This window comes from Ascaphus truei, chromosome 17, assembly GCF_040206685.1.
Source record: "Ascaphus truei isolate aAscTru1 chromosome 17, aAscTru1.hap1, whole genome shotgun sequence".
Lineage (NCBI taxonomy): Eukaryota > Metazoa > Chordata > Amphibia > Anura > Ascaphidae > Ascaphus > Ascaphus truei.
In genome coordinates this window covers 17709517-17722023 of record NC_134499.1, presented here as the reverse complement: position 1 = coordinate 17722023, position 12507 = coordinate 17709517, and the positions used below count along the sequence as shown (strand labels likewise).

The 12507-nt window shown below is 46.7% G+C and overlaps 1 protein-coding gene across 5 annotated transcripts in view; it reads left to right on the top strand.

The window, feature by feature from the left end:
- The first annotated feature begins 975 nt into the window (after positions 1 to 975).
- The window catches only part of LOC142468034 (transforming protein RhoA-like), a 31363-nt gene continuing 19831 nt past the window's right edge, over positions 976 to 12507 (top strand). Inside the window, exons 1-5 of one of the 5 annotated variants that reach the window (XM_075574103.1) lie at positions 1482 to 1500; positions 5783 to 5940; positions 10540 to 10567; positions 10803 to 10923; positions 11615 to 11745. In XM_075574103.1, the coding sequence (XP_075430218.1) occupies positions 5930 to 5940; positions 10540 to 10567; positions 10803 to 10923; positions 11615 to 11745 (291 nt within the window). In that variant the 5' untranslated portion in view covers positions 1482 to 1500; positions 5783 to 5929. Of the gene's footprint in view, positions 1130 to 1481; positions 1501 to 4853; positions 4984 to 5782; positions 5941 to 10539; positions 10568 to 10802; positions 10924 to 11614; positions 11746 to 12507 lie in introns of those variants that run through there. The other 4 variants (XM_075574102.1, XM_075574098.1, XM_075574101.1 and 1 more) reach the window with 4 other exon arrangements.

Here is a 12507-nt window from a genome sequence, read left to right as displayed (position 1 = left end):
GATAATGGGTCAGAGTCCCTAACCTAGGGCCTGTCCCTACAACACGCAGCTAGGATGACTCAGGGTTATCTGGGGCCTAGGGGAGTGCTGGCCTAGTGCAGGGAGTCACTGACTCCTGCACCCTACCTCCTTCCCCTAGCTGCTCCTGTCACCAACTGCAATGTGCTCTCTGCCCGCGAAATGTATCAATCTCCTCTCCAGGGAGATTCTTCAGCCCTATTGGCTCGCAGGCGTCACGTGGGGCGCTGCTGGGGCTCATGGGACTTGTAATCCTCTTCAAGAGCCTTCCCTGGTAGGCTAGGGCTTCGCGGGCTTTCTCCTCCCCCTATCTCGCATGCGCGATCTCCCTGGAGTCCTCCCGGCGCAAATACGCCCTGCACATCCGCAACGCATCTCACAATGGCGGCGCCCTGCTCCGCGAACCGCCGAGACCGCAGCAACGCGATCGCGGCCTTAACGACGGCCCGATCGCGTCCCCGGCAACCGGCTCGCTCGCGTCCCCGGCAACCGGCCCGATCGCGTCCCTGGCAACCGGCCGCAACTCCAAGCAACACACGGCTCGCGCACCAGAAGGAGGGGGGTCAGTACGCAAGGGGGACCTGGCTACATATATATATATATATATATATATATATATATATATACATACATAACTTACAGTGAGGCCCTCTCCAACTGCTACTCCCCGGGGAACCTGATTCTAGAACACTGGGGGGGCGCTATAAATATCCTCCCATCTCCCTATGGTGACATCACTAATCCCATGACCTACTGGGCAGTGGCTATCCTTTCTGCAAGTCATCCTGTATCACATGAGGGGGAGGGAGTAACTTGAGTGATCCCCACACAGTTAATCCATTAAAGCTGTTAACCCCTTATGCTAACTAGTCATTCCCAAAGGGGGGGGGCTACACTTGGAGTACGGTTTGAAATTATATTTATGTTGAAAGGAACCGTGTGTCCAGAAAAAAGTGTTTACCTAACTCACCATGTACTACTAAGAGCAACACTGCACAGGTAACATGGGAGGGGCCCTATTTAGGGCTTGTGCAGGCTCCTTCCTGCCCTACCTCAGGAGGTGGAGTCTATAACTCATAATGCTGCCAGATGGAAGGAAAATACACTTTCGGTAAGTCAACATTTCCCCCTTTTAACACTTTTAATTTGAATACTGGGGAGGACATCTCGGGGGAGCGACACTAACATTATACGAGTGGTTACAGGCTTCCGAGGCAATTGCTGCTTTGACTGCAAAGGCAACCTATCTCCTAAAGTTTCTGAGTGCCTTGTTGCAGGAAGACATTGTAGGTCATTGAGGTGGCAGAAGTACATATTTAACCCTCTCAGGGCAGGATCATGTGATCTTTTATATTGATTTAGGGTGTTTAAAGCGGCAGTCCAAGCTCTTTTTTTTTTCTTTCTGTAATATCGATTTGAAGCGCGTGGTCGCCGGAGGTGAATCGCGTTTATTTCAGCGCCGGTACCCCCCGGCTTTCTGAGGTACTCTCCTCCTCTCTTCAGTTTAAATGTCCCGGTTATGCAGGGCCAATAGGAAGCAGCGCCGGATGACGTCACGGCTTCCTCTTGCCCCGCGTGATTGCGAGACTTTTAAAGCCGCCATTATGAGAACCCCAGCTAGCTGGAGCTGCCACCGGCACACCCTTCCAAGGTAACTTCGCACTTAGGCTGCGCTTATAGTGCCGGCGACGCGACAGTCGCGTCAAAATTATGCATTGTTGCCGTCGCGTGAGCTTATAGTGCAAGCGACGGCGACAAAGCGATGGAGCGACAGCGCTGCCAAAAATCTGGTAGTCACTGATATTTGATTTTTCCGGCGACGGTCTCCCCTTGCGGCCACTCAGGAGCTTCTCCGTGCCTCCGCCCTCCCCATTTTCTGATGTCACTGGCCTTGTAGCCAGCGACGTCGCCTAAACTTAAAATATGAATTTGGCGACGGGTGACGTCATCGGTCGCGTCGCCGTCACTATAAGCGCCTTTAATGGTATACTGCTCCTTTAATGTTTCTTATCACAAACATGAATGTGTAGAGCTCCCTCCTGTGGCTGAATGTATGTATTACGCACAATAGTATTCATTGTATCCTTTAGTTCAGGGGTGCGCAAACATTTCCCCGTGCGCACCCCTGCCAGCTCTCCTCAGTGCCTCGCGTCCCTCCCTCTCGACCCAGGCGTCAATTGACTCACGGGGTCATACGCCATGGTAACGTGATGTCATGTGACCCCGCTGACGCCGGGTTACCAGGACGACGTGTCGCGGGAAGGTAAGTGTATTATAGAGGCCTTGCACGGTCCCCTGGCATGTAATTTAAATGCCTGTGGGGAGAGCGCGGGACCTCTATAACTGCTGCGGCCCCCCCCAGAAAATCTAGCGGCCCCCAGCTTGCGCACCGCTGCTTTAGTAACACTGGGGCCAGTGAGATTACATAGACTTTGCATGCTCTGATTTTTATATTTAAAGAACTTTTTCTTTGGTCCATTAAAGTGTATTCTCACGATAGGCCGTATCTATATGTAGTATTCTACCACTTTGGTACACAGAGGGTTAATTTGAGTTACAAGTTATTTCTTAAAAATATGTGGTACTGTTTTATCGCGGCTCGGGACAATGACCCCGGCCTGGTTTTCTGTGTTTGTCTAAAAGTGGGTCATGTAAGGGCGACCTGCTGTGGGATTCACGTGGTGACTGTCCCTAAAAAATCTAATTTACTCGGCTTCCGAATTTTTAGGCGCAACGTCGTTCCGTCGCGCTTACTATAAGCACTTGCGACGGAGTCAATTAATTTGTTTTGGAGCGACGTCGCGTTGCTGTCGCATGGCACTATAAGCGCAGCCTAAGATACACCTACACTTATATACATTTACACCCGCATGTACACTAATATACACCTACCCTCATATCATGCACCGGCACTAATATACACGTACACTCATATACCCACACTAACATACATATACACTAATGTAGCCTCTGCTACAAATATATACTGTGGACAATACAGAATTCATCTGCTCCACCTATCACATGGTGCGATAAGGAATAAGAGACACTGTCCTGATCTGCCTGGCAACACATGACAGGAGATATGGGATTGGATAAGAAGGAAAACGGATAGAATGTTGAAACAAATTGTCAGTTTGAGAGACACAGAGGGAGACCAACTGTCAGTCTGAGACAGAGACGGAGGCCAGAGAGAGGAAGTGACAGTCTGAGAGGCACACGGAGAGACAGCCCAGGGGACACTGAGAGAGAGAGTCTGACATTCACAGAGGGAGACCAACTGTCAGTCTGAGACAGAGACGGAGGCCAGAGAGAGGAAGTGACAGTCTGAGAGGCACACGGAGAGACAGCCCAGGGGACAGTGAGAGAGAGAGTCTGACATTCACAGAGGGAGACCAACTGTCAGTCTGAGACAGAGACGGCGGCCAGAGAGAGGAAGTGACAGTCTGAGAGGCACACGGAGAGACAGCCCAGGGGACACTGAGAGAGAGAGTCTGACATTCACAGAGGGAGACCACTGTCAGTCTGAGACAGAGACGGAGGCCAGAGAGAGGAAGTGACAGTCTGAGAGGCACACGGAGAGACAGCCCAGGGGACACTGAGAGAGAGAGTCTGACATTCACAGAGGGAGACCAACTGTCAGTCTGAGACAGAGACGGAGGCCAGAGGGAGGAAGTGACAGTCTGAGAGGCACACGGAGAGACAGCCCAGGGGACACTGAGAGAGAGAGTCTGACATTCACAGAGGGAGACCACTGTCAGTCTGAGACAGAGACGGCGGCCAGAGAGAGGAAGTGACAGTCTGAGAGGCACACGGAGAGACAGCCCAGGGGACACTGAGAGAGAGAGTCTGACATTCACAGAGGGAGACCACTGTCAGTCTGAGACAGAGACGGAGGCCAGAGAGAGGAAGTGACAGTCTGAGAGGCACACGGAGAGACAGCCCAGGGGACACTGAGAGAGTCTGACATTCACAGAGGGAGACCACTGTCAGCCTGAGACAGAGACGGCGGCCAGAGAGAGGAAGTGACAGTCTGAGAGGCACACGGAGAGACAGCACAGGGGACACTGAGAGAGAGAGTCTGACATTCACAGAGGGAGACCACTGTCAGTCTGAGACAGAGACGGCGGCCAGAGAGAGGAAGTGACAGTCTGAGAGGCACACGGAGAGACAGCCCAGGGGACACTGAGAGAGAGAGTCTGACATTCACAGAGGCGAAAGAGGGGGCGTGTAGGAGACTGCTAGCCAAAGGAGAGAGAAAGTGAGAGAGCATCAGAAACACATCTCCTACACACAGAGAAAGAGAGAGAAGAGCCCACAGCAAGAGAGAGACAGATACTTCCCGGGCTGTTACAGCGTAACCGGATAACAGACAGCCGTGAGGCCCTTTCCCGCAAGTTCTGAGTATCCTCTGTGTATTACACACACCTCACAAATGTTTCACCCTTTTACAGGCCTGCACCGCGACCGCGTGGCATTCTGAGATAAGAGACGCAGTCCTGGCATTAATATTGTTGGCTGAAGTGGCTTCCACATTGGACATGGGGACTAATATAAGGGACAATAGCTTAGCGCCCTTATTTAGTGTGTATTGCATATGTGTAGTGGTTTCTTTAAAAGTAAGAGCTGACGGTTAAGATTGCCCAGGGGTCAAAGTATCGGTTAATACAGGGGTGCGCAAAGTGGGGGGTTGCTGGAATATTTTTGGGGGGACGCGGGCGCTTGCAGAGGCCCCACGCTCTTCCTCGAGGTATTTAATTAAATGCCGGGGGAACGCGCGAGGCCTCTGCAACACTAAACACTTACTGTACCTTGTTTCAGATGCTGTGACGCATCGCCATGGCAACGTGACATATGACGCCGTGGTGTCATGCGTGGTGACGTCACACGGCCGTCTCCATAGAACCGGGGTCACGTGATGTCACGTCACATGACCCCACGGCGTCATTTGACGTCGCAAGCAAGGTGAGGGGGGCGCGGGAACGAGGGGGAGATGGCAGGGGGGCGCAGCTCAAAAAGTTTGTGCTCCCCTGGGTTAATATGTGCACCAGTCTCGTATGGTTTTATTCAACGGGTCTAATTATGCTCTACTAAGGGAGGGCGGACTCAGGCCTATAGACTGTGGAAATAGAGGGGTTACACTAATATACACGTACACTCATACACCGCACTAATATACACGTACACTCATACACCGCACTAATATACATGTACACTCATACACCGCACTAATATACACGTACACTCATACACCGCACTAATATACATGTACACTCATACACCGCACTAATATACACGTACACTCATACACCGCACTAATATACATGTACACTCATACACCGCACTAATATACACGTACACTCATACACCGCACTAATATACATGTACACTCATACACCGCACTAATATACACGTACACTCATACACCGCACTAATATACACGTACGCTCATACACCGCACTAATATACACGTACGCTCATACACCGCACTAATATACACGTACGCTCATACACCGCACTAATATACACGTACACTCATACACCGCACTAATATACACGTACACTCATACACCGCACTAATATACACGTACACTCATACACCGCACTAATATACACGTACACTCATACACCGCACTAATATACACGTACACTCATACACCGCACTAATATACACGTACACTCATACACCGCACTAATATACACCTACCCATACGTGTGCGTGCCACGCAGTGTCCTGTGTGACATCTCGCCTGTTCCTTTGCAGACACGGCAGCCATTTGGAAGAAGCTTGTGATTGTGGGAGATGGAGCGTGCGGCAAGACCTGCCTCCTAAGTGTGTTCAGCAAGGACGAGTTCCCGGAGGTTTACATCCCAACAGTATTTGAGAGTTACGTGGCGGACATTGCGGTGGATGACATACAGGTAGGAGAGCGAGGGGGTGGGGGTGGCAGGAAAACCCGCCGTAGGAGTACGGGGGTGGTTACCACGCTGCTGGGCACGTGGAGGTCCACCTGAAAGGTGCACCAGTCAGGCAAGTCTTGTTTGTGCATTTTTATACACTAGCTGAAGTATCCAGCGTGGCTGGGGAATACTAAGAAACCAAAAGATACTGAGATTTATAAATGGATAATTTCATTTTTTAGTATCTTAACGAAAACACTTATGTATTTTTATTCTAATGCTGTTGGGTAAACTAAATTTAAATTTTTTTTCCATCAGGCAAAAAAACATACAATTTTCTCCAGTTCCCACTCTGGAGCATCCAACATAAATCTTACCAATGTGCAAATCATGGATTTTCTAAGTTCAGTCCAGCTACTTACAATCCTGCCAAATTTGGTTAAATTCAGTGCAGTTTTGAAAGGTTCAGTCTGCCATCTTGATTCAAAATGGCGTCCAATTGTATCCAGTAAAACAAGAATAACACGAGGCACTGCGGATTTTCTTAATGCTATTTAATTAGCCAAAAACTTATGTCTGTGTAGATTGAATGGCACTCTCATTAATTAAGACTCAGCCGTGTAGAGGAGTTGCCAGTTAAACAATTTTGTGTTCAGCCTATCACAGGATAGTTGGTACTATATAGGGGAGTATACAGACGTTTACCATCCACTCTTTGACAAAGTCCCTTGCGGGATGAAACGCGTCAGAGGTCATCTAGTTGCATGATGTTTGTCCATCTATTTCAATAAATAGCCGTTTTTTCGTGAGAGCTGCGTGTTGGTTTTACCTGGTTACCTCAGCGCGCCGCTTTTCTTGTTTGCTGTTCCGGATACTTCAGCTGGTTGCACGTGGATTTTACACACAGTCGCAGGCACCTATAATCCGGTGCATCATCTCCTCTGCAGTGGGCACACCGGACACAGCGTGACAGCAGGTACTTTATTGGCAGAGTGGGTCGGGGGTGTCATTGCATCAGCCAGGCTGTTCCTATTCAGGATGGTCGGCGATTCTTAAGGGCACCCGTTATTACCCCTCCCCCAACCTGCTTTATTTATCCGCTGGATCTTCTATCATGTTATTTCATCAAGTGCCCTACCTGTGTGTCTCTGATTACTAATGGACATATTACCCACTCTCTAGCCCTTGAGCACTGGCGGCAGCTTACCCCTGCATTGTTTCCTCTAAAGTGTCCCAGAGTCTTATATACCCATATAAACCCCCCAGCATGCTCGCTAATGATGATATAAAACACCGTCTGTTGTATTCTGTATCCTCATTATTCCTCAATGCCGCAGCTGGAAAAAACGGCTGCCATTGCGATGTCCAATGAAAATGTCTGCTTTGCGCACGTGATCCGTTGTATCCAGCGTCATACTGTATGTCAGCCGTCATCAAGGAAGAGTTTCATTGATGCCCGGTGCCATCTTAGGGAAGTCATGATGGCTGTGTTCAATCTTTCTTTACTCCCGTGGCGAGATTCCATTGTTGCTAGGTATCCGACCCTGCGCATGCACAAAGCGTCAGTCTCTATGGACTGTGATAATCGATCCTATAGACTTTATCCTGTAGTGATTTTTTGTCAAACATGATTTGATCCGTAATAACCTTATGTTCCTCCAGAAGAAATTCAAGTCCAGAGAGCTGAATACAATATGTTGATTGGGAAATTCCCAGAAATTCAACAGGAATTATGACATCCTCCAGTATATATATATATATATATACATACACACACACACACACACACACACACACACGTCGACAAATCACCAAAAAATCTACTCGCCTAACAAAAAAATCTACTCGCCACCTAGTACCACACGTGTGCTGCTTGGGCCAATAGGAGCTCGCCACGATGTTAAATCCACTCGCCCGGGGCGTGCAAATGTATAGGTTTGTCGAACACTGTATATATATATATGTGTGTGTGAAAAGAGAAACAGCATATAAGCAGTGTCAGTAGACCTCATGCCTCAAGTGACTAATAGTGATAATGAAAAAAATAAATTCTAGCTAATATTAAAAAGGAAGTATGCTAAGACATCATTTTGCTTGTTTGTATGGAATATTGACAATTTACAGAGCATAAACAAGCGTGTCCAAACAACTTTGAAAATGAAAACCTTGAATATTGGTCCTCTGCCTGTGTGGCCAGCACAGCAACTTATCACAGGATGAAAATGTATACGTAAAATAAAGTACACTATCTTCCTGTCCAAAAACAACGAAATGATACATTATCATTCAGTCCCCTCGGATGTACTGTGTTGAGGGTAAAAATCCAATATGATTCCCTTTGGAGTAAGAAAGTGTCCTTTTCTATCCCTGAAATGGCTTTTGACTCTCGCTCTATGCCCATCAGTTTTAAGAGAGGAAATGGGATGGTTAAAGTCTCTGCAATGTTTAATGAGTGCAGTTTCTTCTGCGCAATGTGTGATCTTGCTCTTGTGCTCTATGTATCTTGTTTTTAACATTCTATTTGTTTTGCCGATTATACCAAAGTCCACAAGGGCATTTAATAATATAAAATACATTGGATGTAGTGCACGTTATCCTGCTATTAATTTTATATGTCTTGCCACTCCATGGATGAAAAAAATGTTCACCAGTTGTCCTGGAACAGGAATGTCTATTTCTGTTGCCTCCTGTTCCTCCCCCCTTTTTCCTTGCAGCTCTGCCTGCTAGCCCTTTATTAATATTGTTTTCCCTGCAGTAATAATTCCCAGTACAGGTGAAAATGGATACATTTAGTTATGTTCTCATCTTCTAGCTTGCTGGAGTTGGTTGCCGTGAAAACCCCTGTTATTCCCGTGGCAAAGTGGACTTTCCCACTCTCCCCTGTCTGTATTCACAGTTTACTCAGCCCAGTCTCTCATCCTGTGACATACTTCCCTTAGCTTTCTTTTCTACCTCAGCAGTCTAAGTAAGCACTACTCATGCCTTCCACCTCTTGGTAAGAGTATCGTTTTTTACTTTCTCCCCACTATAAGTACCCTCACTGTAGAGAAGCCCTCTCTCACTACACCACCATCTGCAAGTAACTTTGTATATCTGCTGCTTTCCAATAAAGTGAGGAAAAGACAAAGAACTTGTGGTGCTTGTAAAAGGAACTAGTTAAACTGTCTGGCCATACGATATCAGCATATTCCCTGTAGCTCAGAATACCAGTGTTTAGGCTATTGCAGACACTGCAGTTATGGTACTTGAAGCATCAACATTTTTGGGTTTCTTAGAAAATGGAATTTCCCATAATATTCTTTAGAATCAGCCCTAATTAGCTTGTCCTTTACATTTCTACCTTAGCGATAAGCAAACCTAGGTTGAGATTTACATAATTTCCCCAGTGTCTCATCATTTTTTTTACATTTCCAATGTTGGTTAATGCTTTTCTTTATAACATTACTAGCTGCTCTAAATTGTGTCACGCTAGTCATTCTATAATTTTCCTTGGCCAGTGTGGTAGTCTCGGGTACCTGAGAGAAAGCATTTTGTATGACTTCTTTTGTGTGCCCTCTTTCTAGCGTGTCTCTATTTTCTTTAGAGTTTTGTTTAATTGTGGTTGTCTGTCCACTGTTCTTGATGCCCTAATTTTTTGTGGACATGGCAGCTTGTTTTAAAGTGATACAGGATGAAAGCTAGTGGCATGCAATGTAGCATTTTGATCCGTTGGTTTTCTATACATATCAGTGGACAATTTGTCTTCATTTTTGGTTAATTAAACATCTGAGAAAGAAATTTGCTCGCTACTCCAATTTTTGGTAAAGCGTATCTTTGTTGGCAGACCATCCAAGTAATCAAAAAATTGTATTAGTTCGTCTGATGTGCCCTCCCATAGAAGGAATAAATCATCGATGTATCTGCAATAACAACACTTTTTTTATAATAATTGGTGGAAAAAATAAATCTCTCCTCAAAGTCTGTTATAAAAAGATTTGCGTATGAGGGCGTAATGTTGCTCCCATTCCTGGGGGATTTCTGGGAATTTCCCGATCAACATATTGTATTCAGCGCTCTGGACTTGAATTTCTACTGGTGAACATAAGGATATTACGGATCAAATCATAGTATAGGATCGATTATCACAGTCCATAGAGACTGACGCTTTGCGCATGCGCAGGGTCGGATACCTAGCAACAATGGGATCTCGCCGCGGGAGTAAAGAAAGATTGAACACAGCCATGATGACGTCACTAAGATGGCACCGGGCATCAAAGAAACTCGGCCATGATGACGGCAGACATACAGTATGGCGCTGGATACAACGGATCACGTGCGCAAAGCAGACATTTTACTTGAACATCGCAATGGCAGCAGTCTTTTCCAGCTGCGGCATTGAGGAATAATGAGGATTCAGCATACAACATATATATCATCATTATATATCATCATTAGCGAGCATGCTGGGGGGTTTATATGGGTATATAAGACTCTATGGGACACTTTAGTTTAAGCCACTCACCACTTGAAAAAGACCGCTCTGGTCGAAACGTCGCTAAGTTTTTGTCTCATTAAATAGCATTAAGAAAATCTGCAGCGCCTTGTGTTATTCTTGTTTTACTGTGTGATTTGGATTTCCAGCAGGACTTCTTTCAACACAAGCGCACCGGTAAATATGTATTTTTCTTTCTTTATAATATGGTGTGCAGCAGTTATCCCCCTTTATTGCAGTCCAATTGTATCCAAACATAGACAAAAACCTGCTCCTTGATCTCAAGAACCATCATGCAAAATTAAGTAATGCTACCTTAAGAGGTGTCCAAATGCACAGCAAACAGACAAACGGCTTTCCAAAATATATAGTAGATCGCCGTTTCTCTGACACTTTCTTCCTCTGCCACTAGGTGGAGCTGGCCTTATGGGACACAGCCGGGCAGGAAGATTACGACCAGCTGAGGCCTCTGTCCTATCCACGCACCGACGTTATATTAATGTGCTTTTCCATTGATAACCCAGACAGTTTCGGTAAGAACGAATGATCTAATAGTGACACATCACTGCACTTGAATCTTTAACGCAGTACTTGGTTATGTTAATGTAGGAATATGAAATACTTCAGCATGTGTTGCAGGAAGTCTCTGGTAGCGAAAGGGTTAACCTGTTCCCCTTGTCCTGAGCACATTTCTCTCCTAGTTTTACCATCTTTCCTTAAACACTCGCTGTATCTGCTGTTATTCGCTCAGGCGCTGCGTTGTCGCTGACGTTACTGTCTGTGTGTCTGTGTGTGTGAGACCTCCTCCGTCCCTCTCTCCTGTACACAGACACTGATGTTAGTGTGTGACATCTCCTCTGTCCCTCTCTCCTGTGCACAGACACTGATGTTAGTGTGTGTGACATCTCCTCTGTCCCTCTCTCCTGTGCACAGACACTGATGTTAGTGTGTGTGAGATCTCCTCCGTCCCTCTCTTCTGTGCACAGACACTGATGTTAGTGTGTGTGAGATCTCCTCTGTCCCTCTCTCCTGTGCACAGACAGTGATGTTAGTGTGTGAGATCTCCTCCATCCCTCTCTCCTGTGCACAGACACTGATGTTAGTGTGTGAGACGTCCTCCGTCCCTCTCTCCTGTGCACAGACACTGATGTTAGTGTGTGTGAGATCTCCTCCGCCCCTCTCTCCTGTGCACAGACACTGAGGATTAATTTATTTTTGTGACAGAAAACATCACTGAGAAGTGGACCCCGGAGGTGAAACATTTCTGCCCCAACGTACCGATCATCCTGGTGGGGAACAAGAAAGACCTGCGTAACGATGAGCACACTCGCAAGGAGCTCACCAAGATGAAGCAGGTCTGTACCCCTCCTGCTGTCTGCTTAAAGAACCACGTCCTGATTCAACCTGTATTGGTCAACCAGCGTGTCCCACTGATAGTAAAGCTATATATTTAATATACTATGTAGCTCGAATCATTGGCCAAGGACTCCCAAAACATTTGTACTTTTCTAGACCAAGATTTTAAAGGGTCGAAAACTCTCTGTTGTTATGGAGGGGAGCTTCTGCTGAGACCCGTGGATCCCAGACTCTCTGAAATTCCTTAATGGTGTCTTTGAGGAACGCAGTAAATTTTCCAAATACCATAGTTTGGTTTATTCTACTCTTAACTGCATTCATGACGAGGGCTGGTTGTTTTAAAGAAAAGGCATTGCAGCATCTTGCAGCTGGTAGTATGTGGGCCACAAGTTTATGTTCAATCTTGTTAATGTTGGGAAGGCGCTTGCTGAGTAGTAAGGCTATGACTGGGTCGGGTCTGTCTGGGTGGCTAGCTGGGGCAGCCATCGGATTAATGTGAACACGCCACCACAGTGTTTTTAGGGATGGACACCCCCACCGGATATCTAGGGCATCGAACAAGGCCTCAAAAAAGGATTAAGAGTATGGAGCTTTGAGGGAAAACAGAGTGTTTCCTCCGCAGTGAGTTGGAGGAGATGATGACTACTCTGGAGAAAGCAAACACCATTATTGCTGCCATGGATGAAAAGCAATTGGTTCTCAGATTCCAGGAGGAGCATAAAGGGGAAACAAAAAACACAGAGACACTCTAAGTGAAGAGG